Source organism: Ischnura elegans, chromosome 7 (assembly GCF_921293095.1).
Source record: "Ischnura elegans chromosome 7, ioIscEleg1.1, whole genome shotgun sequence".
Taxonomy (NCBI): Eukaryota; Metazoa; Arthropoda; class Insecta; order Odonata; family Coenagrionidae; genus Ischnura; species Ischnura elegans.
Genome location: NC_060252.1, coordinates 84,440,476 through 84,468,360, shown reverse-complemented (window position 1 = coordinate 84,468,360; position 27,885 = coordinate 84,440,476). Strand labels below are relative to the sequence as shown.

General features: G+C 37.6%; 1 protein-coding gene and 1 long non-coding RNA gene across 2 annotated transcripts; one reads left to right on the top strand and one right to left on the bottom strand.

Moving 5' to 3' along the window:
• The first annotated feature begins 271 nt into the window (after positions 1–271).
• On the top strand, positions 272–8,022 carry LOC124162492. The gene is made up of 3 exons (XR_006865586.1): positions 272–709; positions 4,490–4,659; positions 7,937–8,022. It is a non-coding gene; the product is annotated as an uncharacterized LOC124162492 (long non-coding RNA).
• Positions 5,432–26,164, bottom strand: LOC124162491 (trypsin-7-like). The gene is made up of 8 exons (XM_046539046.1): positions 26,069–26,164; positions 13,116–13,228; positions 11,621–11,706; positions 10,801–10,889; positions 9,061–9,223; positions 8,008–8,121; positions 6,661–6,801; positions 5,432–5,690 (listed from the first exon to the last, which is right to left on the bottom strand). Exons 2-8 carry the CDS (start codon positions 13,165–13,167, stop codon positions 5,526–5,528), a joined length of 810 nt encoding a protein of 269 aa, XP_046395002.1. The 5' UTR covers positions 13,168–13,228; positions 26,069–26,164; the 3' UTR covers positions 5,432–5,525.
• Positions 26,165–27,885: the final 1,721 nt, after the last annotated feature.

Here is a 27,885-nt window from a genome sequence, read left to right as displayed (position 1 = left end):
GACGCATTTTTTCAAATTTAATTCTAACTGCCAAGCATCGCACCAAGCTTGGATAGCAGCAAGGTCATTCGTTAGTTCATCTATATCTTTGCTGGAACGGATTTCTCTGTAAACTACAGCGTCGTCTGCAAATAATCGTAACTTACTGTGTACTACTTCGCCAATGTCGTTTATATAAAGAAGGAATAGGAGTGGGCCTATGACATTGCACTGAGGAACGCCAGAAGTGACTCTAACCTCATTGGAGACTGCACCGTCTAATACTACTCTTTGGACGCGGTCGCTCAAAAATTCTCTTATCCAGGAAATGACATCTTCGTCTAGACCATAAGATTTCATTTGTGGAAGGCTAGCCAGCCAGCGAGGGCAAACGCTTGGAGGAAAGGGTTGAAGATTAAGGACCCTATGGAGGATGTACCACGCCCATCTTTGGACTACCTGCTCCATGGCCCCACCAAACGCACTTTAACCTAATAACTATAATCTATTTTCATTTTACATATTATCAATATTCCAATTATATATTTGAATGGTATTTATTCTTTTTCTTGCCTGCTTCGCCTAGGATGGAGAGGAAATACCAGCAAAACATTTGAAGCACACAAATGTAACTATTTACCCTCATGAAAGTTGTAAAGGACAACATTAAGGAATTAAAAAGCGCATGATATGTGCTTCTGACCCAATACACCCAAAGAGATCATGTGTAGTGAGTTAATAAATTTGTGTAGTGAGTTAATAAATTTTTTATTGGCTAATGCAATTTTTTGTACATGGATACAGGAAAATATGCATATGATTGCTCAACCTAGAATTCATTCATTCTAGGCGGAGACCATACGTACTATCATCTAACGATTTGATCGTTGGATCCTTCTTCCTCATAGAAGGGTCCTCCAAGATCGTTAGAACATTAATTGCTTATGCTTGGTTTCGCTAATAGTAGGGCCCCCTTTGCTAATATAGCCTTGGGGTGTTTTTCCCTCGTCCCGTCCCTTTCCCTTCCCAGAGGCGTTGACAGGCTCCTATCGCGGTGGTGCCTCTTTCCTTTTTCCTTCCTCTCCTGCCCCTCCCCGGGTGATCGGGCGTATATAAGCCACTGGCTTGTGGAGTCGGTGCAGACCACAGATATATACATATATATCTGTTATATACATATATATCTGTGGTATATATGTATATATCTGTGGTATATATCTGCACCACAGATATATATACATATATATCTGTGGTGCAGACGACGCGCAAAAATGATCGTCAGCTGATATGTAGTTCCTACTTGCCACCGCCAGGGGAGTGGAGATAGTCAGTCGCGAAGAGCAGCCAACCGCAGAGTTCTAGAGAGTTCTATGCCGACTGTGAAGGTGGTCAAGGCTACTGCTGGTGCTGATCGATTGTAGTGTCTTCCTCAATAAAACAATGCTCACCACGAGCGGTTCATTACCCCGTAAAAGTCTTTATCCTTTATTGAGCCAACGACGAGGACTACCATGCTACACAACGATCAAATCGCTACCCGGTGTGTTGTATCCTTGGAAGGGTTCGCCCAGAACCCTCATACTCTCCGTACGGACTATCAGTAATGCAAATCTTTGTAAACCAAACCAATGTCATACAACCTTACCACACTGTATGACCTTACCACAAAGGGGGGGTGATGTAAGATGAGGGGTCTTGGTACCTGCTCCCGCATTTCGAGGGTACGGCCTGTGTAGGGTCCCAAAACTATTACTTTGCGAACCAGCGACCATCATAAAAAGGGGAGAGCAAGGACACGTATTTTTTCAGCATTCGTTCGTCTGTGTAGGAAAATCTCATGCACAGACAGCGTGCACGTACATCTCCATCTGAAGTCTGCCAAAAAATCTCTCTCTTATAGAGGTTCCTAGATTCTCGCTTATAGAGGCTCTCAAGAGTAAAAATGACTGGACCTGGTATTTTGTCTCATTTGTTGAGGTTTTCACTCATCCAGTTCTCGCTTATATAGGTATATGACTGTAAATGTGTTATCAAGTAGTATATGACCGTATATACATAGTATGGATAGGATCATATTATGAGATGGAGTATCCCTGCATGCCATGGTCAAGCCCTCCTGCACGATTCACAAAACTAATTCAGTCATTGGTGCTTGATTTTTTCTTCATTATTTTTCATTCTTATTTAATTTAAATAGGAGTCCCTGCCCCCTCCCTCATGAATACCTGTGATCTAAAATATGTATATGGGACTTTTAGCTTACACTTGTTGTTCCAGCAGTTACCTAAAAATTATATGTAGGTACCAACCTAAGTATATTATTAATATATTAAATAATTAATTAAAAAGGATATAAACGATTAATTGAAAAAAAATATATATATACTTGGAAATAACTTTAAAAGGATAAATATACGTAATATTGTCCAGATTAAGAGTTATAAGTACACTTGTGGAAGGGCTAAATAAGAAGAGGGTTAAGTAACGATACTCAATACATATTTCTCACTCTCTGATCAACACCTTGCATACAGCATTGTTTAAATCCCTCATGCACCTCCTTTCTGGCAGGTATTTAAACTGGAACTCTTTAACGTGCACTCCTATCTTTTGTTTCATAATTTTTAAAATGATTTTTAATGGAATTTTTTTGTAGTTGCACAGGTATGATGTTAGCAATCCTTTTATAAGTGATGCAAATTGGTGAAAGTAGCAACTATGAAGACAACTTTTTAAACAAAAAAATATATGTGGACATGCTAAAGGGGTAAAACTTACGCAAAATTACATTATTAATGATTTTGTCCATTTCATGGGAACAAACATAGATAATTAAATGAAATTGTCAAAACAAAAGGAGTCAACAGTAAAAATGAGAATTCTTGCCATCCGTCCTGGTTCCAGTAAAATGCATTAATGATGCGATTTTCCTGATCTGTATGCAACACGTCACTGTCCATTTTTTTATCAAAAACTCCCCTACTTGTACTAAAATTTGTGAGACTGACTATTTATTTTTTCATAATATTTATTTTCACTGTGAACAAATTTTCACGACCTTTGATGGTTGACAATGCAAATTTTCTTGTTACATTTTGTATTTTGTGGTTTTTGCTCAACTTTCCAGTGCTTGTTGGCATAATTGGCATTTTTGTACAATTGAATTCCTTTTTCAGACTTTACTACCACATGCAAACCCTGAAAACAGAAGCTGAAACTCTTTAAGTGACATATATAAGTCCATAAAGCTATTTCTTCATTAAATTTATGAAAACAAACTATGTATGTAGTTATATAGGCACATAGGCTGCCATCACTTTGCGTAAATTGCAAAAGAATTAACATATGCATGACTTAATTTTGAATGTAAAGTAATACATGTACCTAACAATATGTTATTGAACCTCATGTTCACTGTTCATTAAACCTAAAAGTGCCAACATTCACCTTTCCTTGGCATGTCAATTTTCTTTGTTTATAAAATTATTTCACTGATATGATTTTTTAAATAGTTTATTTAATATGTACTGAAGGAGAGAATTTTTCTGCACTCGGATAAATTGTCAGTATATAATGAGGAATGTTAATGGTTTTGACATTTTTATAAACGTCTGCATTTCTGAGTGAAATAGCCTGGCAATTTCCTGCTTAAATTAGGCTACTGTGAATGGCTCAGAGGGTTTAGTTTTGTGTCAGCCAATATTTTTTGTGGAGAAGAATCATATTTATGAAGAAATCTCTGGGAAACTAAAGCCTCTGTAACCCACCAGAACGGATGTAATTGATCCTCATCCCCCTTGTAACTTAATCCTAAACTGCCTTGGAACTGTTTGTGTCAGCCAATACCTATGTTCTTAAGATCCTTCACCCCTTCCTACTCCAACACCTTCTCATTTGAGCCATCACCATTTTGATTGTTAGGTACTACAAATGTTTTTGCTCTTAACATTGAGTCCAATAGAGGTATCCTATGTGTTGCTTCATACCATGATTTTGATTCATTGTGCAGTTCATGTTGGTCCCAAATTTATTGCAAAAAGGATAGTTAATTTGGGCTTTTATTTATTGGATTTCAATTATCATGAAAAATAATCCTGGTTTATATTTGGTGGATACTGGAGTTGATATGTATATAAAATGTGTTTGGTCAGTATTTTCATGTAAATAATGATGGAAAATCTAATTATTATCTGGTTTGTTAAGTGCTTTCATGGCTTCATAACTTTGCAAGGAGCCTTTCAAACATAATAAAGCTTGAATTACATAAAATACATACTGCCATGCTCGTACATCTATTTCACCTCTTTTTTGAATGCATACATTTTATCTAATAGTAATTAATTCTCCATAGTCCATTAGAAAGCCTCTAACAAAAAGTCCTTCGGAAAAGAAACAGAATGCAGTAGGACGGCAACATTATTTGAAATAATTCTAATTTTTTGGGAAAGAAATCGAAAAGCAATCTGATGGCAAAATAGTCACATTTACTCCTCAAAATACATAATTCTAGGTCCAATGGAAAGGGATTAGAACGCAATTGAGTAGGGACTATCCACAATGCAAGCCAACTGGAAAGCATCAGAAGCCAATTGAAGAGCAAATTTCCTTTCCCTATCCTGTCCTTTATCCTGTGAAAAGAAACGGCAAGCAAAAATTTTCACCTGGGGAAGGAAACATAAGGTGGGTAGTCGCTACAAGGGAAAATTTTCAGGAAGATGAAGTAAAGCCAGCTCTAATGGCTTTAATTACTACATACTTTGCCTTCATTCCATTAATCTAAAGTATAGACAATAGGATAGTTTCCTTTATCAACAAAAACGAAAGGCATTGATTGCGATTCGTAACCCACCATTAATGCATTCATAATACACAAATTAGTATTTGGTTTTAGAAATACCAGTTTAGACGAATGTTAATGGTCAATTTTAACCTCTTCTGAAAAAGGCCAGATTGGCGCCCATGCGATGCCACTCCACCTGACGTCACACGGGCCCAAGATGCTGTACCAGTAGTCAGGAGATTTACATCATCTTTGATTACCAATGCATGCATGAGGCACAGAACTCAGAGAAACATCTCTGCATAATCACCTATTAAAATTGCCTATGGTTGGAAAGTTTCCTTCGTTTGATAGAGTACTAATAATCCTTATTTAAGCCAAGTGCTACCAGCTAGATGGGTACTCTGCTCCCTGCTAGCATCCTGCGTAATATCAGGACTCAAAGCCTCGCCCCAAGGTCACCTCACTTGCGGCAGCGGGAACCAGAACTACGTCACAAGGAGTTTCCCCAGCGTTCATGCTTAGCCGTCGCATTTTCGGGTGCTTGAAAATTTTCACTCTTCATTTAATCGCGAAAAATAGATAGCGTCATTTAAAAATCAAATAGCATGAAATACGTACTCCAGGAGTAATAATCTTTCGATTTAGGCAATTAAAAAAATAGGAAACCACCCTATTTGAATGATTTATTGAAAACAAAAGTTTTCAGAACATGCAAATTTACAAAATATAGCTAATGGTCATACATGTATGTAGGTTAATCAGCTTATACTCTCCAACACTGCTTCAAGCAAGTTTCCTTGGCTATGAATGCCTTCATTGACGATACTTTGGTGTAAACTCCTGAGTATCCTCTTTCTCTGCAACCTATCCCCCAGGATACAATGCCGTACAGCTTATCATTGTAGACCACAGGACCACCACTATCACCCTGTGAGAGAATTTGATTTATCCATTCACCAAAAATCATTTAAAATCTCTATGAGTAAGATTTATTGTAATTAGTAAATATCTTAGTGCCTACATGTTTATGCGCTTCCAAAAGCTTCAATGCTGACATTTCATACAATTTTTCAAGTTCAAATCAGAAAGGGTGAATGCTTATTAATTGGACCAGACCAATCTAATTAGATTATTATGGTAAGGATAATAATGACCATGAAAAACTTCATTTGTCAAAGAGAAAATTAAGAGAAATATGAATTCTGAATTTAAGATGCATATATGGCCTCTACAACAGCACCCATATTGACAAAAGCATTAAAATACTATTGTGCATACACTGATAATGTGTATGACTACAAAAATAGATTAAAAGTCTGAAACTTCCAAACAATTTTTTATTCAGTAAACCCCCACCAAGAGCCCTGCTCAAGGAAAATACAACTTGTTTCTCAGGGTGGGTGCATAAAATCAATATATAAATTATGTAATTAATCAATACATACATATTTACCTATGTTTGCATTCACTATGAGGCACTAGTATGAAATGCACAATTTAGTATCAGAAGTTCACGATGAGCTAGACTTGTCATTTCAGCACAGGGTGTTAATGACATCTATTGTTGTACATTGGATGATGGTGCAATGCATTTTATTTGTAATATCAATTCCTTCACTGCAAAAATGCTCAATGATCGCCCACTGAAACAAATCCGCTCATCTAGGAGCCCAACAATACGAATGCTCTCAGCTGGCAGCAGCCGGAGCATAAACGCTCACCTCCAATTCTCTGCTACGGTATTATTATTGGGCACCTAGATGAGCGGATTTGATTCGGTAGGCAATTGCTGAGCTTTTGTGCAGTGGAGGTATTGATATGTTATTAAGGCTTACGCCCATGAAATAAATATATCATTTATTACAATAGAAGATATAAAGTATGTAAATGCAATTTACGTGACAAGCATTCCTGCCTCCTTTCTTCACTCCAGCACAGAACATTTGATCTGTAATCCCATGGTAAGCCAGAGCACACTTATTTTGGTCATATACAGGGACTGTAATCTTCTGAAGGAATTTAGCGATAGGGCCTTTTTCCTGAGGAAATGGAATTGTTCATCATTATTTTAAGAGAGCATCTATGAACCAACATTGAAGAATTGTTGAAAACTAAAGTTATCATTTTCAAACTTGTAATGGCACCGACCCTCATGAAAATTTACCTTCATCTAAAGTTTTAAAATCTTGACTTTGTTAAAATATTTTTTTGCTAAAAATACAAATTGAAATTTGGCATTCATGGGTTCAAATAGCGAACAACCATTGAAAATACTAATGCTTGAAATATATATTGAAATTTTTTAATCAAACTTTAAACTAATCATGGAAACCTATTTAATTTTTCTATGGTGGCTTGCCATGGAACAGAAATAGTTATTATAATTATGGGTACCTACATAGGATAGGAACTCAGAAGTACATGTAAGTATGGATTTCTCAGAGCACTGTACAGTGTACACTGAAACTTAGAAATATTCAGATTCAGGGGTGGTCTGGGGTGAGTGGGGAGTGGAGAATTTTTGATGCTATTCTGACTCATAAAAACTAAATAAAAAGTCAATAAAAAATAGCAAATTTGTAAGAAAAAATATTTTTAAAAGTGAGAACTTATAAAGTTTAGCAATGAATTATGTTTCTATTATCTATTTAGTGAATTTGTTCCCTGAAACTGCACTGAAATCTAAGAAAACCTCAAAAATAATCTATTCGAATAACCATTTCAAAATAGCATCACGATTACCTTTGTTCTTCTCAGAGGCGTAGCCAGGAATTTCATTCAGGTGAGGGGGAGAAATTTTTGAAAAATAGTGCACTAAGTAATGGTTTTAAACTAATTTTAACATTTTTCACTTTCCAAAAAACTTTATTTGTTAAAGAAATATTTTGTAAAATTATGATTTTTCAATATTTTGTTTTTTTATGAGAGAAAATAATTGCTTTTTTTGTATTTTGGAGGAGGGTCCGGACCCCCCAGACCCTCCCCCCTTGCTACGCCATTGATTCTTCTGACACCTTAATTTTATTTTTTTTTATATGACATTTTTACGCTGAGTATGTTATAAATAAACCAACCGATAAAAATGTTGAATTTTATAATAGCAAAAAGAAAACCTTCAGTTCAAGTAATCTGAGTGTTTTTTTAATTAACTTTTTTGTATATGCTTCATGAAAGATGGGAGTGTTGAGGGGGCCCTCAGTGATCACCCTCCAGCCAACCTGACCAGACTGCACTTGTTCACATACCGATAAGTAACCCCATCCACTTATCACCACCATTGTCCCAGCATCCAGCTCCTCTCCTTCTGCAGGCAATGCAATGGGAGACACTCTACAACTGAAGACAAAAGGTGTTGAGACCTGTAATATGAAATCAAATGAGATTTATTAATGGCTCTGAGACTGTACCCCTTGAGAAAAAAATACATACATTTTTTGAGCAACTAAAAATGGTAAAAAAAAAATTGTGTTGATATAATGAAAAAATTATTCATAAATTTATAAAATATTCAAAATTACATGAACATAAATTAACTCATGATGAAAGAACATAAATGGTAATTTCCACACTTTTTAACTCCAAAACTCAACAACCTCCAATGGCTTCAACACATTGAATCATTTCAAAGTGAAAATGACGCTACATGTTTAAATCATGGTCGGTTGTTGAGTGTTGAATTTAAAAATGTGGAAATTATCATTTGTGATCTTTGAACTTCCACCAAATCAACTCAGAAACGCTTTTGTACGAATTTAAACTAATACCCTAATACAATAAAATATACATTAATAAAATGCAATTAAATACAAATTAATGCAATATCCAAAATAATCACCACAAAATTATTTAAATTTTGAAAATCTTTATACTTAAAGATTAAAGTTTTAAAAAATATTCAGGAAATTATTTTTAAAAATTCGTCAGCATACGTTTTAAAGTAAAAAATAGCAGTTTGTACTAACAGGGGTGGATCCAGGATTTCTTTCTGGGGGGTGGGGGGAAAGGAAGGCTGTATCCAGGATTTTCTTCCGGGGGGGCACAAGTATACCTCGTAATACAAAATGAACGCAATGATAATGGGACCGTATTAAAAATCTTGCATATTTTCTAAGGGTCAGGGAGGTGAGCACATGCCCCCCCTCGCCCCTAGATTCGTCTATGTGTACTAAAACACTATTATTAAATATGCAAATACAGCTAACAAAAAGCAAAATAAACAAAAAAATTAGTGGTCTTATAGTAACAAATTTTAATATTTTATCCCATACCCATATAGCTATAGAAGAACAAAAAATTACCTTGAGTACAGCCACATCCCAGTCCCAGTCTTTGGCAGCTGGATCATAATAGGGGTGTACAGTGAAATAAGTTACATCATAGATGTCCCCCTTATTAACGTTAAGAGAACCAGCCATGAGCTCCATGTTGTAGTTATCCACCAGATGGAAGGATCCATCGGATCTAAGAAGCCGAGTTACCAACAAAGGAAGCAGAAAGATATAAATTATCAGTAGAATAGTGCAGGCAAAGAGGTCTTTCTACAAAAAGAAGAATCTCCATACACCTGAGAGTACAAGCATAGAAGTAAGGAAACAATTCATCAGATCCTATATATAGTAGGTGCGGAGCTAGGAATTAAGGCTTGGGGTGGATTTAGGAGAAACTAATATTGGGGGATATGCAATAAGGGAGGTGTGGGTGCCCTCCCCCAGAAATTTTTAAGATAAATAGCTCAAAATGGTGAGTTTAACGGCTTTCTGAGGAATATTTTATTCTTACACTACTCTATCAGTAAAATTTATCCAATTAAGTAAAATGTATTAAATTTAAAAATTTCACTGAGTTCTGGGGGGGGGGTTTACCCCCCAAAAATACCCATCACTGCGCCACTGATATATGGAGCATGTTTCTCTAAAGGAGCAAGGCTTGAATATGCTATTGGCTACTAGCTCTCTCCTGTCCAGCCGCCAATAGTCAAGAAAAAGGGTATAGAAGGCAGGTACAGCTAGTTCTCAATATACGAACAAGACGCATTCCGAGACCTTGTTCGTATGTTGAAAAACCTATGCAATTGCACGGAAAGTGTAGTTATCCTGCAACATGCAACACTGCATAACAATTGTGATGGTGGCGAACTGATTTTTCTACGCGTGGCTGGAGCCGAAAAGATTTCGCTGCGTAAATAACGAAGATTGGGCGAAACGCTGAACAGTTCCCGACTTCACAACGGTTTAGGCGGCATCCATTGATTACGTGAGTCGTTTAGGGGAGGGGGTTCAGCCGATTCTCACTCCATCTCACGTTGGGGAGAGGGGGCAAGTGTGACGTAATTTTTTTCCGCAAGAATCAGCGTAAAATGTGATTATAGACTATGATCTTAGTTATCTTAAATACTAGCCTTAACTGATCTTACATAAAAATAGCAAAAGCTGTTGTTTTTTTTAAATAAATCCAACGCTATGAATGCAACGCAACTAAATGAAGCATATATTAACGTGTTTATACTTAAAATACGAATTTTGACCAATCTCACGTGAGATTAGTGCCTGACAGCGATTTCCGGTTGAGAATCTTGGGTTGGTCATTGTCAATGGGCGTACCCAGGATCAAAACTAGGGGAGTGTAAGCCATGGCCGTTCAAGTTGTAATATTTTAGCATGGGAAAGGTGAATGGAACCAGCATTTTAAGAAATTTTTATTTAATTTTTAGAAAAAAGCACTTTAGTTTTAAAAATTATTTGCTGGAAAAAAAATTGTTTTTGTAATATGTTTTATACTAATATCACTTTACATGAGTTAAAGAAAATGCAAAAATTGTTGAAAACTTTCATTTGAATCCAGTCCTAATTTTCCTTAAAGACTCGCGATTTTTTCTTATTGGGGGGTGGGGGGGCAGCTGACCCCCGCTGGGTACGCCCATGGTCACTGCTGCGAATCCTTCCGTTCCAGCAAACCAACACAGTATTATTTTCCACCAATGACGTCATACTTACGTCACGGCCATTGGATACGTGTTTCTGTTTCTCGTTGATACTCACCTGTGAAGGCAGTGTGCGGCAGTCACGGCCCAGTATTCGTTCAAGATGGATGCACCACACTTGTGACGTCCGCCTATTCTCAAGGAGAGCTGAAAGATGGAACAGGAGAAATTGGACTCGAGGTCAAATAAATGAAGAAAATATGGTTTAAACATGCAGATTTAAATAAATTAAATTAAATAAACGGCAGGACTCCACGCTTGAAAATCAGGGAACTAAGTAGTGTTTTAAACTAATTTAAACACTTTTTACAATCGGAAAAAACTTCATTTTATAAAATATTTTGTTAAATTATATCAAGTTCTCAAGAAGTTATTGTGTCTTTATATTTCCAGGGGAGGGGCAGGGGTCGGAACCCCCCTCGATGTGCCACTGGCTCTGTGGATGGTTTCCACTTTTGGCCATAAAACCAAAACTAGTCAATAAAACCAAAACTCAAAACCTTCCGAAATTGCACGACAATGCCGGTCATAAAAATATTTTAAACGGATCATAGCTAATAGTAGAATTGAGTGTAGAGCTACGTAAAACCAATCTTAGGATCGTTGACCAGTGATGATAATGGTGATCTTAGTCGTGGGCGTACCCAGGAGGGGGCAGCTTCCCCCCCTAGAAACAAAATTGCATATGTTTTTAAGGAAAATAATATTTTTTCAACCAAATAATTTTAAAAACTAATAAGGAGCTGTTACAATTTTCTTAAATTGTTGATTTCATTCACCTTTTCCATGCTTAAATCTTACCTATAACTTGAACAACCATGGTTTTCCACCCTCCCCCAAGTTTTGATCCTAGGTGTGCCCTTGATCTTATTCCTTACCTGGTAAGGGAACTCTTCAGGGGCTGCATCCTCCCCACCAATGATTCTCCCGTCAAGTAGCGGTCGCTCCTTGCGCGATGAGCAGCCTTGATAAAGAGTAAGACGAATAATGTTGATAAAAGATTGAGATGAATAAGTGGGGTTACTAGGAATATGCCTTGGGGGGGATGGGATGGCCTGAGTTGGCGACCCCCTCCCCGACGGGCAAAATCTGGTAAAAGTTTTGAAAAATGACATGCCTGGAAATACATTTTACATCACTTTGGATTTTAAAGATTGAACTTAAAGCAGATGCAGTTGTTATGTGTAAAAATTAGACAATAGCCTTAAATATTTTTTGTTATTTATCTGAGGCTTTTCGGGGGGGATCTATTCCCTCACCCCCCCCCCATAGTTACGCCACTGATACGAATAATGTAGACAAGCAGGGCCAGCCTGCCTGTTCCACAGCCAGGTTGACTCTGCTGCGGTACCCGTCGCAGCCTTGTCGCCTATCGTTGTTGCACTGTTGCCTGCCATAGTGTTGCACCCAGTGGCGTAGCCAGGGGGGATACGCGGGGTCCGGACACCCCCCCGAAATATAAAAGCACAATTATTTTCCTTCATAAAAGGAAACAAAATATTGAAAAATCATGAATTTACCAAATATTTATTTAACAAATTATTTTTTCGATTATGAAAAGTGTTAAAATTAGTTTATACTGTGTACACCGTAAGTTGGCGCACGGGTCCGCGAAGTACCAGAGCTGCGAGCAAAGGAGGGTAGGAAAGGACCGACAAAAAAACTGTACAGGAACGACACAGGTAGTAGGCGGGTCCGTTCGCCCGTCCCTTTCCTCCCCCCGACGAAGGCAACTAGCACCTCTAATAGAATTATTAACTTTTTTTACTTTCTCATAATATTATAAATCTAAATAGCATATTTTTAAAGTACTAAAAAAGCTAAGAAGAATGATATAAAACACGAAGTGCTCCGATCATAAATAACGAAATGGTCGAAAGTTATTTTTTTGCCGTTATAATGTGTGTTTTGTTTTAACTTTCGACCATTTCGTTACTTATGGTCGGAGCACTTCGTGTTTTATATAATTCTTCTTCGTGTTTTAAATTTTATAATAGAAAAATACAAAAAATCTGCATTTGAAGTACAAAATACAAGATGCATTCAGGTCGTGTATATGAAATATCAAGTAAAAATTACAAATGTATTTCAAATACGCATTTTAAAATACTTATATTTAGAATACTGCCCAGCCCTGAGCGCCATTAAAATATTTTCGACAGATAACTTAAAGACGACAATATAGGAGCGCAGCTTATTGATATCTTCAAAATCACAAGCAGACATTTTTCTTGCCGGAAATGGGTTACGAGAGAAATCCGTCGCTCTAATACACAAAAAATACACAAAACACGACCGATAAAGAGTGAGTTATGGGTGCTCTCAATGTCTCCACATCTATCTACAAGTAAACGTGACTTTTTAGGTACTCACTCGAAGCGCTGGCTATAATAGCCAAAGCGATGACCGCTGTAGTCGCATTCATCCTCACAGTTGCGAAGCGATGGCAGGGCGCGTTCCGTGATTCACTGGCAGTACTGCTACCCCTATGAAAAAATTGTATAAAACCGTATAAAATTTTATACAACTTATACAGGTTGTATACAACTTGTATACAAAGTATACAAATTGTATAAACTGCATTAAGTCACATGCTGTATACAGTAGAGGTGGGAATTTCGGTTCATTTTGTGGATTCGGTTCATGGGATTTGATTCTTGGCAATGATTCGGTTCTTTAAATCGTTCATAATGAACCGAATGAACCGTATGAGTCTCGAATCCATGATTCTCGAATCCATCGAATCCATGATTCTCGAATCCATCGAATCCATGATTCTCGAATCCTTGTAAATCTGTCTGCATTTCAAATCTTATGAATACCAGTGAATACTGTACTAAATCTGGGTGTCACAAAAAAATATTTTTCGTCATCACAAGATTTCATTCTCCTCAAAACTCCTTCCCCGAATTTCATATACATTGTGATTATTCAATCGATTGGCTGTTATGAATTCCGCTTGATGAACATTTTCGCCGAGTATAAAAAGAAAGCAAGTCTAATCTGCAAGGACTGGTCATGTTATTTATCCTTCTTAAATAATAGTTGGCACTGCATTATACACGACATATTTCTGCTCAATATGATTAATTAATTAATTTTATTTTTCCGAATTTCAAATTTGTAAATAAGGACATTTAAACTTATTAAATGTGAAAATGAAAAAAATTTACCGAGCAATTAAAAGGATTTTTTTCTTTTTTATCTCTCAACATAACTCCACAAATAATTTTAGGTTTTATAGCGAGTAGTCCACTATAAAGACTATTTGATTCCTTTTTCATTTAATGCCATTACTGCATAGATGCATGAAGCAACGTTAACAGCTAGCACGCATCACCTGCATTCGAGTTTTCTGTTAACCGAGAATTAAAACTGGAATTTTTCTGGGAAATTACCGCCGCTCGAGCAATTTTGACCAAACGCTGAAGTCCTTACAGATCGCACTTTCTGAAAAGACGATCCTTATTGACTTCTTTATACATATATAATCCATTGCGATTACATAGTAGGATTATTTTGGTAAGAGTATTGAGGTATTAAGTACTTAACTCTTTAGTATAGGTGATGAATAAGTGCCAATTATTGAGAAATATATAATAAATCAAATACGTTTATAGTTATTAGACAGGAATTCATGATCTTGAGTTTTTCCAGATGATGGATTCCAAAAGGAGAAGAAGCGAAGTATGGCATTACTTCCAAAAAATATCTGCAGAGTCAGCTGAATGCTTGTTTTGTAAGCACCAGTACTCATTTAAGTCTGGATGCACCTCAAATTTATTCCGCCATATAAAATTGAAGCACCCATCTATCAGTCTTGATGGCAATGCCTCAAAAAGGACCTGCCATAGCTCCAATGAGAGTGGGGAGCAGGTATTACAAGTACCATCTACTTCAGCAGCCTCTGCGAGCTCCCTACCACAGCATCCTGATGTAAGCATTGATATTCCTCAAGGAAATTCCTCTGGCTCCACATTGCAAACAACAATGAAGCAGTATATTCACCGTCCATTAGCCTTGAAGACCAGCCAAAGTATTGATGAAGGGTTGGTGAAGTTAATTGTGTCCCAATATCTGCCATTTAGTTTAGTTGAGCAGCCAGCATTTAAGTCATTCCTCCAGCTGTTGAACCCCAATTACCATCCACCATCCAGGAAAACTTTGGCCAATAATTATTTAGAGCTTCTGTACTCAAAAACAGCAACGGAACTTAAGGAAAAAATTAAAAAAGTAACTCTCTGTTCAATTACAGCAGATGGGTGGACTTCGGCTACAAATGATAGCTATTTGGCTGTAACAGCCCATTTTATTTGCAATGGGCAATTGCAATCGGCTCTGCTGGATTGCATCTATTTCACGGATAGGCATACAGCCACTAATATTGCAGATGAGATTCATCGCATTATTAGAAGCTGGGAGTTGAACGGTAAAGTGGTGGCACTTATATCCGACAGTGCAGCAAACATGTTGGCTGCAGCTAAAATTCTGGGTTGGACACACATCCCATGTTTCGCTCACACCCTAAATTTAATAGTGCAAAATGCATTAGTAGAGGTCAAGGACCTCCAAAATAGGGTTAAGAAAGTGGTGGAATTTTTTAAGAGGAGTCCTGCTGCCCATAACAAACTTGTGCAAATGCAGTCTCCCCAAGGGAGCTACCCCACATTGAAGCAGGAGGTGCCAACTAGGTGGAATTCCACGTACACCATGTTTCAATCCATTTTAAGAAACAAAGAGCCTCTATTATCCACCCTAGCTCTACTTAAAACAGAGGCAACATTAACGCAAAAAGATTTTGAAATCACAGAAAAGTTATGCCATATTTTATTGCCATTCTACGAGGTTACTCTAGAAGTTAGCTCAGAAAAACATGTGACGGCATCAAAATTAATACCCCTCACTCAAGGCATGAAGAGGTACTTAGAGACCCTGAATTTTGATGATCAGGAAGAGGAGGTGTCAAAATTTTTGGCAAAAATTAAGAGTGAGATGGAGAGGAGGTTCTCGCATATTGAGGATATACCTCTGCTAGCCGAGGCATCCATGGTAGACCCTCGTTTCAAAAATATGGGCTTCGATAGTCATAAAGCTATCGAAAAAGCTAAAAATAATTTGATTAGAAAAGCAACCGCTGTTTCTCTTGTCGATGAAGCCCCAGGTACTAGCCAGGAAATTAGAATGGAGCTGGAAACATCTGGGTGTGTGTGGAAGCACTTAGATTCTCTTGTGCAACACAAAATCTCTGATAGGTCCCCAACTGCTGCTGCAATAACTGAAGTGGATAAATATTTGAAGGAACCACATCTTCTTCGACATGAAGATCCTCTTCAGTGGTGGTGCAAAAATCAAGGAACATTCCCAAGACTTTTCCTGGTGATGCAGAAAAGACTGTGCATAGTTGGTTCCTCTGTGCCATGCGAAAGAGTTTTTTCCAAGGCAGGAAACATCTTATCTGAAAGGAGGAGGAGCCTGAAACCTAACAAACTTTCAAAAATTTTATTCCTAAATTATAATCTCGAGTAACCCTTTCCAGCCCAAGTTTTTTTAATCTATCAAAAAAATTTTTTTTCAAAATTTTCGTTCACTTGTACTCAAAGAATGATTTTATTTTAATTTGCACAATTTATCATTATTATTAATAAAAATAAACACACGTTGCCTTTTGGCAACATTGGGCAATTGTGGTTATGTTTGCCTCCATGTTCCAAAAGTAGCCATATGGAAACATACTGTGATAATGAAATGGAATATAATATATTCTTACTGTTTATTGTAGTTTCTTACTTATTGCTGTTGTTTGTGAATATACATTGGTTTAATTATGTTTCCCCACCATACTTATCGAATTATTCTAATATTAATTAGAGTATAAGAAAATTACCTCTATTTTCTATGCTAATTGAGATGGCATTTAGAATCACATATAATGTAATTGAATCCATTTCCACATAAACAATACTTTGAATTTTACATGGCTACGCTACTGATTGTGTATATTATTGCTTTCCTTAGGGGACTTTTAAAGATTAGTCGTGCAGCGAATGAGTGCCAAGGAAACACCAATAGATTCGGCGGATTTGAATCTTCGCCACAATTAATTCATTTTGAACGATTTGGATTCAGTGGATTTGAATCTTCCTCATAATTCATTCATTTTGAACGATTTGGATTCATTGGATTTGAATCTTCCTCACAATTCATTCATTTTGAACGATTTGGATTCGGCGGATTTGAATCTTCAATATCGTTCATTTTGAACGATTCGAGAGGAAAACGTGGATTCGATTCATTCGGTTCATGCCATTGAATCGTTCATTTTGAACGATTCATTCATGAACGACACAGCTCTAGTATACAGCATATACAATTTGTATACAATGTATACAATTTGTGTATAGCGTATACAATTTGTATAACAGTAATTCAAAGAAGGTACCAAAAACTTAAGTCCGAAAATCAACTGGGTTAGGGACCAAAACAATGTTCCACATTCAAGAGTTCAATTGCTTCTAAAGATCATAAATCGTGTTTTAAACAAGATTTTTGGAGATCCATCAATGTTAGCCATTCAATGCCACTTGGAAATTTTCAAATTTCGGGTGGAGGCATTTCCCGGCATTGATGGATAGACTAGGGGAGAGAGGGGGTGGGCTAAGGGGATGTGTGGGCATTTTGGGATATTCGTAGAATATTTTTTGGCAACGGGCTTTTGTGTATGTAATAACTGAGTCACAGGTGTTATAAAATGATATTACAAAATAATAAGAATATCTACTTAACCCTTTCGAGACGGCGGAGTTTTCGTCTTAGCATGACTGCTGCACTGAGCCTCAAGAGACTCTTCTTTCTAGTGGTACGGAGCAGGAGCGCAGGTAGGAATTAAGGCTGGGGGGGGGGGGGGGTTTAGGTACAACTAATACCGGGGTGTGAGGGGGTATGGAATACCCACCAAGATAAGCGGTAGGTGCGAGGTTAATAAATTGCAGAAATTTAAGATAAATGGTGAGTTTTACGGCTTTCTGGGGGATTTTATATCAATCCTTACATCACTCTATTAGTAATATCAATCCAATTAAGTAAAATGGATTAAAATTAAAAATTTCTCAGAGGTTTGGGGGGAGGGCTTATCCCCCAAACCGGGCACGGGGCATTTTTGGAGGACATTGGTTAAAAAGGTTCTCGCGGGTAAACACATGCTTTCAGCTCCAACCAGAGGTTAAACATTAGAAAAAGGTCATGCTGGTTTCTCGAAGGAGTATAACGGTACTCTGAATTGTATTAAACTTAAATGTTCTGGAAAGGCAATTTTGCCATTATATTGTACAAGAAAATCAACTCATAAATGAGATGATTAAATGGTTATGTTTATCAAGTTCATCAGAAATGCTGTGTAATATTCAAGCTTAAGCCTATATTAAAAATTTTTGTTAGACCATCTTTATATATTTACATGTACCTACATCATAATAAGGGTCCTATATACTCAGTGGATTCATTATCCAAATGGGGTCTCACTATAGTGAATTATCTCTCATTATAAGTCTCATTGTAATGAATAATACATAATGCCAAAAATTCAATTGGCGTAGAATTTAATCAATTGATGTACTGGATTGAACATACGGAACCTTATAAGTAAGATAAATGAAAATGAGGAATTCGAAAAGGAAATGGGTAGCGGTTTGAAAAAAAAACATGAAGGGAGAAGAATGAATTTGAAAAGTGTTTGGAAAAATTATTAGCCATAGTTACACCATCAGTTGCTTCCTCAGTTCCCACAAAACATTTAACAAGGAATATTGTTACTCTTTTCTCAAAGAATTTAAGTAATTCCTAAATGATTTCTTATTATTCAACTGTCGGGGGAAGAAGAACGTTAAGTTCCATCTAATAAGCGAAAACTTCATGGAATATTCACTCTTAACCAGTGCAGGCAGATTCAAAATTGTGACAAGTAGGTGGGGGGGATTGGGAGTAAACCTTCCCTGACAACTGAAAAAATTACCATTTTATTTAACCCTAAATATAATGGTGTAATAAAAAAACTCTAGATATAATGGTAATAAATGTAATATGGTTATAAATAGAGGCTCTCTGGATCCGCCACTTTTCTTAATTGACTAGAAAACCTACTGTCATCCGCGGCCCGTGAAGTAATTCAAGACCTTACTTCTACTACTCCGACGATTGTTGGAATCGTTGAAATGATTCTTCAATTCTTACATGATTCTTCAATTCTTAAATGATTCTTCGGTTCTTAAATGATTCTTCGGTTCTTAAACGAATCTGCGGTTCTTAAATGATACTTCGATTCTAACTGATTCTTCGATTCTAAATGATTCTTCGATTCTTCAAGAACTACACGAACGGCATGAACCGCACGGATCGACTTGATTCATAATGAACCGTTTGAACGAGGAGCGTATTTCGATTCATTCGGTTCATGCCAATGAATCGTTCAAAATGAACGATTCATTCATGAACGACACAGCTCTAGTTGCTAGAGTATCTCCGCGGAAGAAATGGACCCGAGAGATTTTGTCCTAGGGCTACAGTATTAAACTGCGCTTATTGGATTGTCGGAGATGATGATCAATCTTAATAATGCAAAGGCGACAGAGAATGGCTGCTATTGCTGCCTGGCTTATCCGGAGGCAGAGACGGAGAGTCGTAAGTAACAAACAGTAACCCTTGTTTTCTCCAAAATGTTATTCGGCAATGCTTCGAATTTACTCTCCGGCCATGTCATTCGCGTAGTTGAGTGTCTCTGAGAAAAAGATGTGGTGGATCTTTTTTCCAGCTGCCACGTATTTGCATGATGTACATATAGTTTTCTCTTCGGCTCATTACGTACTTTGGCGTCTCATTCTCGAAATACAGTGGATTTCTTCAAACAAATTGTGTTACCTCTTTTAGCCTCAGGTGAAGTGTTGTGTTGCAATTTGCGCAATAGCGAACATTTTACTGCAAAATATCGGAAAAAGTGGATCGCATTGCACCTATCACGGCGCCGCGGACATTTTTGAAAACCATACGAGTCCCGGCTTTCGGGCGTTCCTCCGCGTTGAGATGGCCATCGGTGACGACTTCGAAAGAACTTGAAGAAACTGTCGTCGCCTATGGTCATCTCAACGCGGAAGAACCCCCGAAAGCCGAGAATCATATGAAGAAACGCCGCGGAAACCTTAGATCTAATTTTTGAACACCGATTAAAATGGGACCGAATTGGCAACAGAAATCAGCCTTCCGTGGGATGGAATTTGGCCCCCTCTATGCAGTTCCCTTGGCGAGCACAGTGCCATTATTACGCAGGGTGGAGAATAACCGCGTCATGAAAATTTAATCCTGGTTAGCTGATGGAAGTAGGAATCAAAATTAACAATGACGTTTTGGTCGATAACGCACGCAAGGTGTGAGTCTGATATTTTCCTACTATATTCCTAAGGATTACTGAAATAGTACCATTATTTTATGGTGACCCTGTATTACAGATAATTAACAATTACACAGATCTTTAAGCTATGTAATGCTGTTCGCTATGCATCGCGCACTGGCAGTGGCGGATATATATGGGGGCGCAGGGGGCGCGCGTCCCCCCTCGCAGGGTTGCCCGCATTTCCGAACATGGCAGGACTACATATCATAAGAAAACATTGTCATGTTTATGCGTACAACCAGTTTAAACAAAAGTATCTTAAAATTTGCATGTAACTTGATTATTTTTTATTACGATAAAAGTATGGGTAGCTCAAAATATCTTTTGCGCCCCCTTGAGTTTTTTCTGTATCCGCTACTGCGCACGGGAGCGGTTGAAGCCATGCTGAAATATGGGTCCGACCCGCGAGTCTTTGAAATGGGAAATTAGGCAAATTTCGATTTAAAAATAGTGAGTGCATTTTTAGGCGGAGAAACGATCGCATGGGATCCTAGCAACAAGCTTATCATCCAAGCCGCCACCAAATCCAAAATGTATGAGCGGAGTACCAAAAATTATCACTAATATTGTGTATTTAAATGAGGCACAGCTATGGAGGTTCTCCTCAAGATGGCCAGATGGGCAATTTCATTACTTCACACTCGGAGGGGGTATGGGCAATCGATTGTTTAAAGTTCAGTGGTTTGCACAAGGGGGCTGCATAAAGGAGGCCCAATCCATCCCATATAAAGGTGATTTGTGTTGCCACTTCGGTCGGTTTTCAAAAATGTCCACGGCGCGGTGATAAATGCAATGCGATCCACTTCTTTCCAATATTTTGCAATACAATGTTTGTAATTGCGAGGATTAGCATTGAAAAGTTATGAATTTCATAGATCGGACATTCCCGTGAAACTCGGATCAATTTGTCGTCAGCGACGCGATGGCGAATTTTGTAAACTCGTTAAAATGCGCGGTGGGTGACAAAGGCACACTTAGAGATCCTTTTTGGTAATATTCGTGGGTTTGCATCAAATTGCGTTTGCGTTTTTTCCACGTACAATAACGGGCCATAATACGTTCGAAATAGTGGCGCAGCGAGGGGGGGAGCTCTGAGGGGGGAAAGCTATTGGAATAAACCCTCCCGCCCAGAGCTCAGAGAAATATTTAAGTTTAATCTATTTTACTTAATTGGATTAATATTAGTTATAGGCAAGAGTAAGGATAAATATCCCTCAGAAAGCCATTAAACTCACCATTTTGAGCCAGTTACGTTGAAAAATTTCTGGGGAAGGGCCCCCGCTCCTCTCGCTTACCCTGGCGGGTATGCCATACCCCCCAGGCACCCCAGTATCAGTTTCGCCTAAACCCCCCAGACTTAATTCCTGTCTGCGCCCCTAGTGCGAAAGTTCTATTGTATGGATGGTCTATTTCTCCGAGTTTCATGATCTTCGTCTAAAGAAGTGTAGCACGTAGGGTCTCGAGGGTGGATCATCCATGCTCCGCACATTTGACCTGCCTCGGTAGGTCAGGACGCCCGTTTTCCGCAAAGCGCCCAATGCAGCATTCATCGAATTCGTCTATATTCTGCAAATTACCACTAACCTAACTGTCCTGACCGCGAGTGCCCGAACTTCGCAAATTGCTGCTATGCCAACGGCAAAAGGACGTATCTCGTAGTTGAATTAGGAATATAGACATGTGCTATGGGGGAAAAAAGTATCCCAACAAAGTTTGTGCCGCCACTATCGCTCCGCAGAATAGTGGGTTTCCTTTCCAGTGGGTTTTTATTCTTTGGTCTGAGTGGGAAATTCAAACAAGACAAACCATTTCCTATCTCCGTCGTCCAAATACGCGACCGACTACTGAGCCTCCCGCAACCCAGAGCATGATTCGCGATGAAATCCGTAGAATTGAGGCGCATTCGACGGCATCATGTGCGCACAATGGGAACGCTCCTCTGAATTTTCCTTCGCCTATCTCAACGGTACGGCAAAAATCTCTATCCACGTATTTGAATGCAGTTGATTTTGAAGGAATTTTAGCTTTTCCGGAAGGACTGACGAGCACATTGCCAGAACGCGTTTTTCTTGCGATCGAGAAGGATATGTTCCCATCTTGATTTAAGATGCCTTTGTCAGCAGGCGAAAGGGGGAAAAGTAGTCAGCTTGTTGGAGGCAGGCTTAACAGTAGCGGAAACATAGCGAAAGATGAATAAAAATTGAAGTACCGTGTACTACTCGGAGAAACGCAACAGGGAAGGTAATGAGGTATTGAACAATCGGTGAAAACCTCCACCTGATTTCCATCTGAGAAGTGACCGATTAGGACCGAGGTGTACAAACGCAGATGTTGATACTGACATCGAAGTGCTGCTGAGATTTCGAATTTTATAACAGGAGAGATATTGTCCCAAGTGAAGTGTGAATTCATTGGAGTATATTTTTCGTCCTTTTTTCGTCCATTATTTTTGTTCATATTAATTTAGATATCTATTTGATCCTTACATATTGTCACAAGTAAGCAAAATGTCATGCATTGTTTTGATTTAAAAATATTGGTTTTCAAATAAATTGGAAAGAAAGTGGGGTGTCAAACTGCAGAAAATAAATTTTTTTTCCACTGACTAGAGAAAAATAAAATGTTAGTTTTGTTTTACGATTTATGGAATTTACCTAGAAAAATTGTGTGTCGTCAATTAAATTTGTAGCAATCATGTGCAGATGATTAAGAAAATTTTCAGTCGCAACTGACGCACTAATACCTTTTAAAGTGATAATTGTTTAGGTATCAGTGGTCACCATAGATTTAGTTCTGGGACGTTGTTGAGTGAAGTTAAACGTATTTTTCGCCGTGTAGCATATTGAGCCCTGAAGGTCTTTTTTTAGAGCAAAGAGTAGGGAAGGGTGTGGATATAATGGTGGGTTGATAAATAAAAGGGTAAATTCAGATGTTCTCACAGGTAAAAGTTCATCAAGAAATGAGAATAGAGTGAAAGAAAGAAAAATCACCATGTCATTATGAGCATTACCAATTTACAATAATGCAGGTTATAACTTTAAGCATGAGAAACATCAGTTGAATCATAATATCAAAGGCAGTCAAGGTTAAAGTATGGTGAGACAATAAAATCTGCAGAACCATGAAGTAGGGATATAGAGCCTAAAAATAGTCTAATCGACAAGAGCGAATCAAAAACAGTCCCGAATCGCATTAATACTAGTTTCAAAGTAATAACCCTGGCATTAATTAATGGCCGTAGTTTAAGGAATTAATTTCCCGAATTCTACCATTTAATTTATAGGACGAAGTAAAATGTTATTATGGGAACATATAGTTGACTAATAGATGAAGATTTAGATGGTAAAATCTTCCCAAAATCGTTCATTGTTCATCGAAAAGATAGAATTAATCGAACTGCAGGCGGAGTGTTTATAGCTGTAAATAACTCAATCGTCAGATAAGCGGAAACATTAACTGAGACCAGCGTTTAATCTGTGTGGTGTTCAATTAAATATCTTAAATCTAGAAATATAGTAGTAGCTAGTTCTAAATGGCACCAAACACAGATTTAACGTCAAAGCTAGATTTTGAAACCCAAATAAACAGCATAGCATCCAAGTATCCTGAAAGAAACTTGATTTTTGGTGAAGATTTCAACGCACCTTCTAAGGATTAGGAGCCGTATAGCTTCTCATTCCTGGTGGGGGAAATTAATTGATTTGCGAAACTTCATTACACATTTTTACATAAAATTCATTGTTTCAAATAGCATCCGCATCCAACAGAGGAGACAGTATTCTTGATTTATTGGCGACAAGTGTGCCTCATCATGTAATAAACGTGAGAACCGCCGAAGGAATAAGTGACCATAGTGGTAGTAACTGCAAAGGTTTCTCTAAATTCCACTGAAATGTTCAAGAAAGAACGTAAAGTTTTCCTTTTTAAGAGCTGATTCTGATGCGTTTAAGAGCCATCTGAAAAATGCTTTCCCCGCGTTATAAGTAATTACTTGACCCTAAGATTATTGCAATTATAAAATCGTACGATTTCATAGGTAGCTTTCTTTACAGAATAGCGTTAAAATATTATGTTAAAATAAATGAAGGTATTAGAGAACCTGATGATTTTGTGAAAAGGTTAATCGTAAGGTTATTTTTAAATTTCAGTGCAGCGTCCAGGAAAGCCTTTTTTAAATATATGAGAGTACTTTACTACACTTTAAAATTTACAAGCTTTACACCTGAAATTATAACTTTTCACAGTATGTTTTAATGCGAAAATCTAATTTTCTTTAACTTTTGTCTTGTTTTTAAAAGAGTGAATCGAGAAAAAATCTTTTTCGTGCATGCAGTTTCCTAAAATTTTCCGAAGAGGACTACTGAATTCCCCGGTAAGGAGTAAGGATTGCCCCACCATAAGCCCTTCTCAAGGGCTCCCAATCTACCCAGACCGCCCCTGGATTCGTCAAGCTTTCTTGGAAATATTTGTGGATGACATAGCAAGAGACAGGTACTACTCCGCATACGAAATGGCATACCCTTAATATGTAACGAGTATATAAGATTCAGCGCAGAAATACTGTGTACGTTAAATTAATAGAATATAAAGAAATTCCACGCAGTTAAAAAAATACTGCTAAATCAGTAAAGAAAGCGATACACAAATTATCAGAAATAAATTAGAATTGAAGCCGTTAGAGATTCGAAGGCTACGCTAATGGCTTGAGCAATTAAAAATAAATATAGAATACAAAGAAAATCCACGCAGTTAAAAAAATACTGCTGAATCCGTAAAGAAAGCGATACACAAATTATCAGAAATAAATTAGAATTGAAGCCGTTAGAGATTCGAAGGCTACGCTAATGGCTTATATTGCTTGAGCAATTAAAAATAAATATCATTCAGTGTAACATAAAGAACATAAAAAGAGAATCTCTTTGCCATTTCAAGACCAATAGAAATCATTAACGAAGAAAGATGTTTTGCCTAACGGAAAGGTGTAGTAATTAGTTTTTTTACCTAGTTAAAAAGGACTAAAATAGGTGATAGGTGGTACTTTGTACATGCATTTGGGGTTATCTATTAATTACGGGTGGCATTTAGGGGGGCAGTGGGTCAAGGCGATTTTCACCCCATCTCATGTGGGGTACAGGGTCGTACTGGCAAATATCACAATATTTTTCCTCGAGAAATAGTGCAAAATTGCGATCTAAGATCTCGAAAATGAAAGTGTATAATTAATATTAAATAAAAATAATTAAATAAAATTGTTTTTCAATACTTACCGTGCTGACCTTAGTACTGTAGATATTTCTCTCAGTATTGGCCGCTTCCAATAATTTTGTGTTATTTATTAAGAACTAACCGTTGATGCGAGAAATAGGTGTTTGGTATCCCTTTAATGAATGAATTTTCCTTTTTTTCATTTATTTATTTATTTAGAGGCTAGTTCCATTTTGTTAAAAAATAGCAAACTACGATTTTTTAAAAGACGGATGAAGTAATATGACGCCTGTAGCAAAAATCTCAATGATTTCACAAAAAAATTAATTTTTCTATCGTTTTTTTCATTTGTTTATTTAGAGGTTAGCACCACTAGGTTGAAAAATGGCAGGCTACGATTTTTCAAGAGACGGATGGCGTAAAATTAAGTAGGATCGAAGGATTTTACGTGGCGTAATTTTACGCTCTTTTGCACCCAAAGTGCTAATAAATCCATCGCAATGAAGCATAATGTAACGTATTGATATGAAAATTTCCAGATGCCACCAATGTGAAGCAAACATTTAGGCCGTTTATTCATTATTTCGTATTTAAATATTTACAGTAACAGTATTATGAGTCTATCAGGCGAAAGATACTGCAAGCATTGGCGTATTCATTGAGTTTAAATACTAAAACTTACCGAATATATCGTATGGGATGATTCTGGATCAGATGCGTCTGGACTTCTCAATTCCGCTGTCCTGGTGGAAGTGACTTGGAAATGCTGTGGGCCTCTACTTATATAGCATTGTGAGCTACCGTGGACCCACCAAAGAGGGGAAATCGGAAGACATCATCCCTCACGGATGTTAGTATCACCCAAGTCTCACCCATGTGTCACGTGTCCCATGATAATTTGCGCCAATAAATATTTATAAAATGACCTCTAGAACGAGCATAATAATTTCGGATCACTCCGAAAAAGACCGGACGAATAAAAGATACCCGATTCTCAATGCTCAGTATTTACGGTCGTTTAAGAAAAAACGTCGTATCATCGCTAAGATTGACGTGGGTGTTTGTTGACACACGCGCGGTACTGCATCCGCTGTGACTACAATTGCTATTGACGCTTTTTTGTGCCCGTGAAAATACTTTATTTGCGCAAATCCACTGCCGACGCATGTATGGTTGGACAAACATTCAGGGGCTAAGACTTCCGGTCTCTGGTCGTCGGCGTTTCCTAATGCGTGCTCCCCTGTTAAACACCCTAGACGTGGCTCGCAGGTTATTATGTAGATGCAGCTGTAGCTGTAATGTAATCGGCGCGGCGCCCGTGAGCCTCTCTCTGGCGCAGACTGTAGTCCAGCAGGACTGAACTTACGCAGCACATCCTACCCCCTATATTTTTGGCAGAATCGTGAGTTTCTCTTGATTAAAAATTCAGTGCTTCAAAGTACCCACAATGGCGCATTAAAATTTAGCTTGCATGGAATAATCTTGCTGCTAACTTATGAATTCAAAATATAAAAGAGTGCTGCACATTGGAATCAAATTGGTTTCAACCGAGTTGTTTCAGAATAGTTTGAGAATTTTGTTGATCGCAGGAAATTACAGCTTATTATAATGTAATCGCTGAGAAGTGGCTTAGCTTTATTCAAGCCTAGATAGTGCGTGAACCATCCAGATGACTTTTGTTATGAATACGGTGAAATTACTTTTAAGGCTCAAAGGTGGGAAATTACTCCCTTTTTCAGACATAAGCTTTTTTTTGACTGCCTGTTGGGTGGCCAAGATAAAGGATGGGCTCCCCATGGGTTGTGAGGCACCAGTGTAGGGCTTTTTACTTGTTGGACTAAGGGAAAATATCATAAGGAATTTACCATTCCCATGATTTGGCGGATCCTTCTTCAGACTGTTATTTTTGTTGAAAAAATGAAACTAATTACACTGAAGTCAAAACTCACAGTAAAATATCCAGACAACTTTGAATCAGCGATACTAATGTTCCCTCACTCGAAAATGTACAAGAGCCGGAACCAATGGATTATGTTAGTCTTAGCGAAGATTCAGAAAATAATCAAGAACTTGATAAGGAAGGATTCGGAAACTCGGAGGACCCAAATTTTGGAGCGAGTACATCTGATGGACCTCATTTTATAGTGCAAGAGAATTTAAATGATCAAGTGCACCGTTTAAATTTTATCAAAAAAGTAGGGTGAAATATTAGGACCACGATTGGTCCTATGATTGGTTGGAAATTGCTGGATCCACATACGAAACTTTTAATGTATCGATCTCGCCATGACAAATTAGAATTGATTTTTTCTCTAGAAAACCATTTGATTTTTGCAATGACGTTCTCTCCGTTATGGATACTCTTAATTTTGAATTCAACACAGATGATTATGTTTGTTCATTTACCCCTCCTAGGTTATATTAAAGACTAATCTCTTACATAATGGCAATGAGCTCCCATTGATACTGCTAACTCATAAAAATGAAATGAAAGAATGT

Excerpts from the sequence above, each read along its gene's own strand:
- LOC124162491 (XM_046539046.1), bottom strand. The coding sequence starts at position 13,167 with ATGAATGCGACTACAGCGGTCATCGCTTTGGCTATTATAGCCAGCGCT. Across the intron at positions 11,707-13,115 it reads TATTATAGCCAGCGCTTCGA|GCTGCTCATCGCGCAAGGAG; the intron begins GTGAGTACCTAA and ends CTCTTTATCAAG. Across the intron at positions 10,890-11,620 it reads CTGAAGAGTTCCCTTACCAG|CTCTCCTTGAGAATAGGCGG; the intron begins GTAAGGAATAAG and ends TCCATCTTTCAG.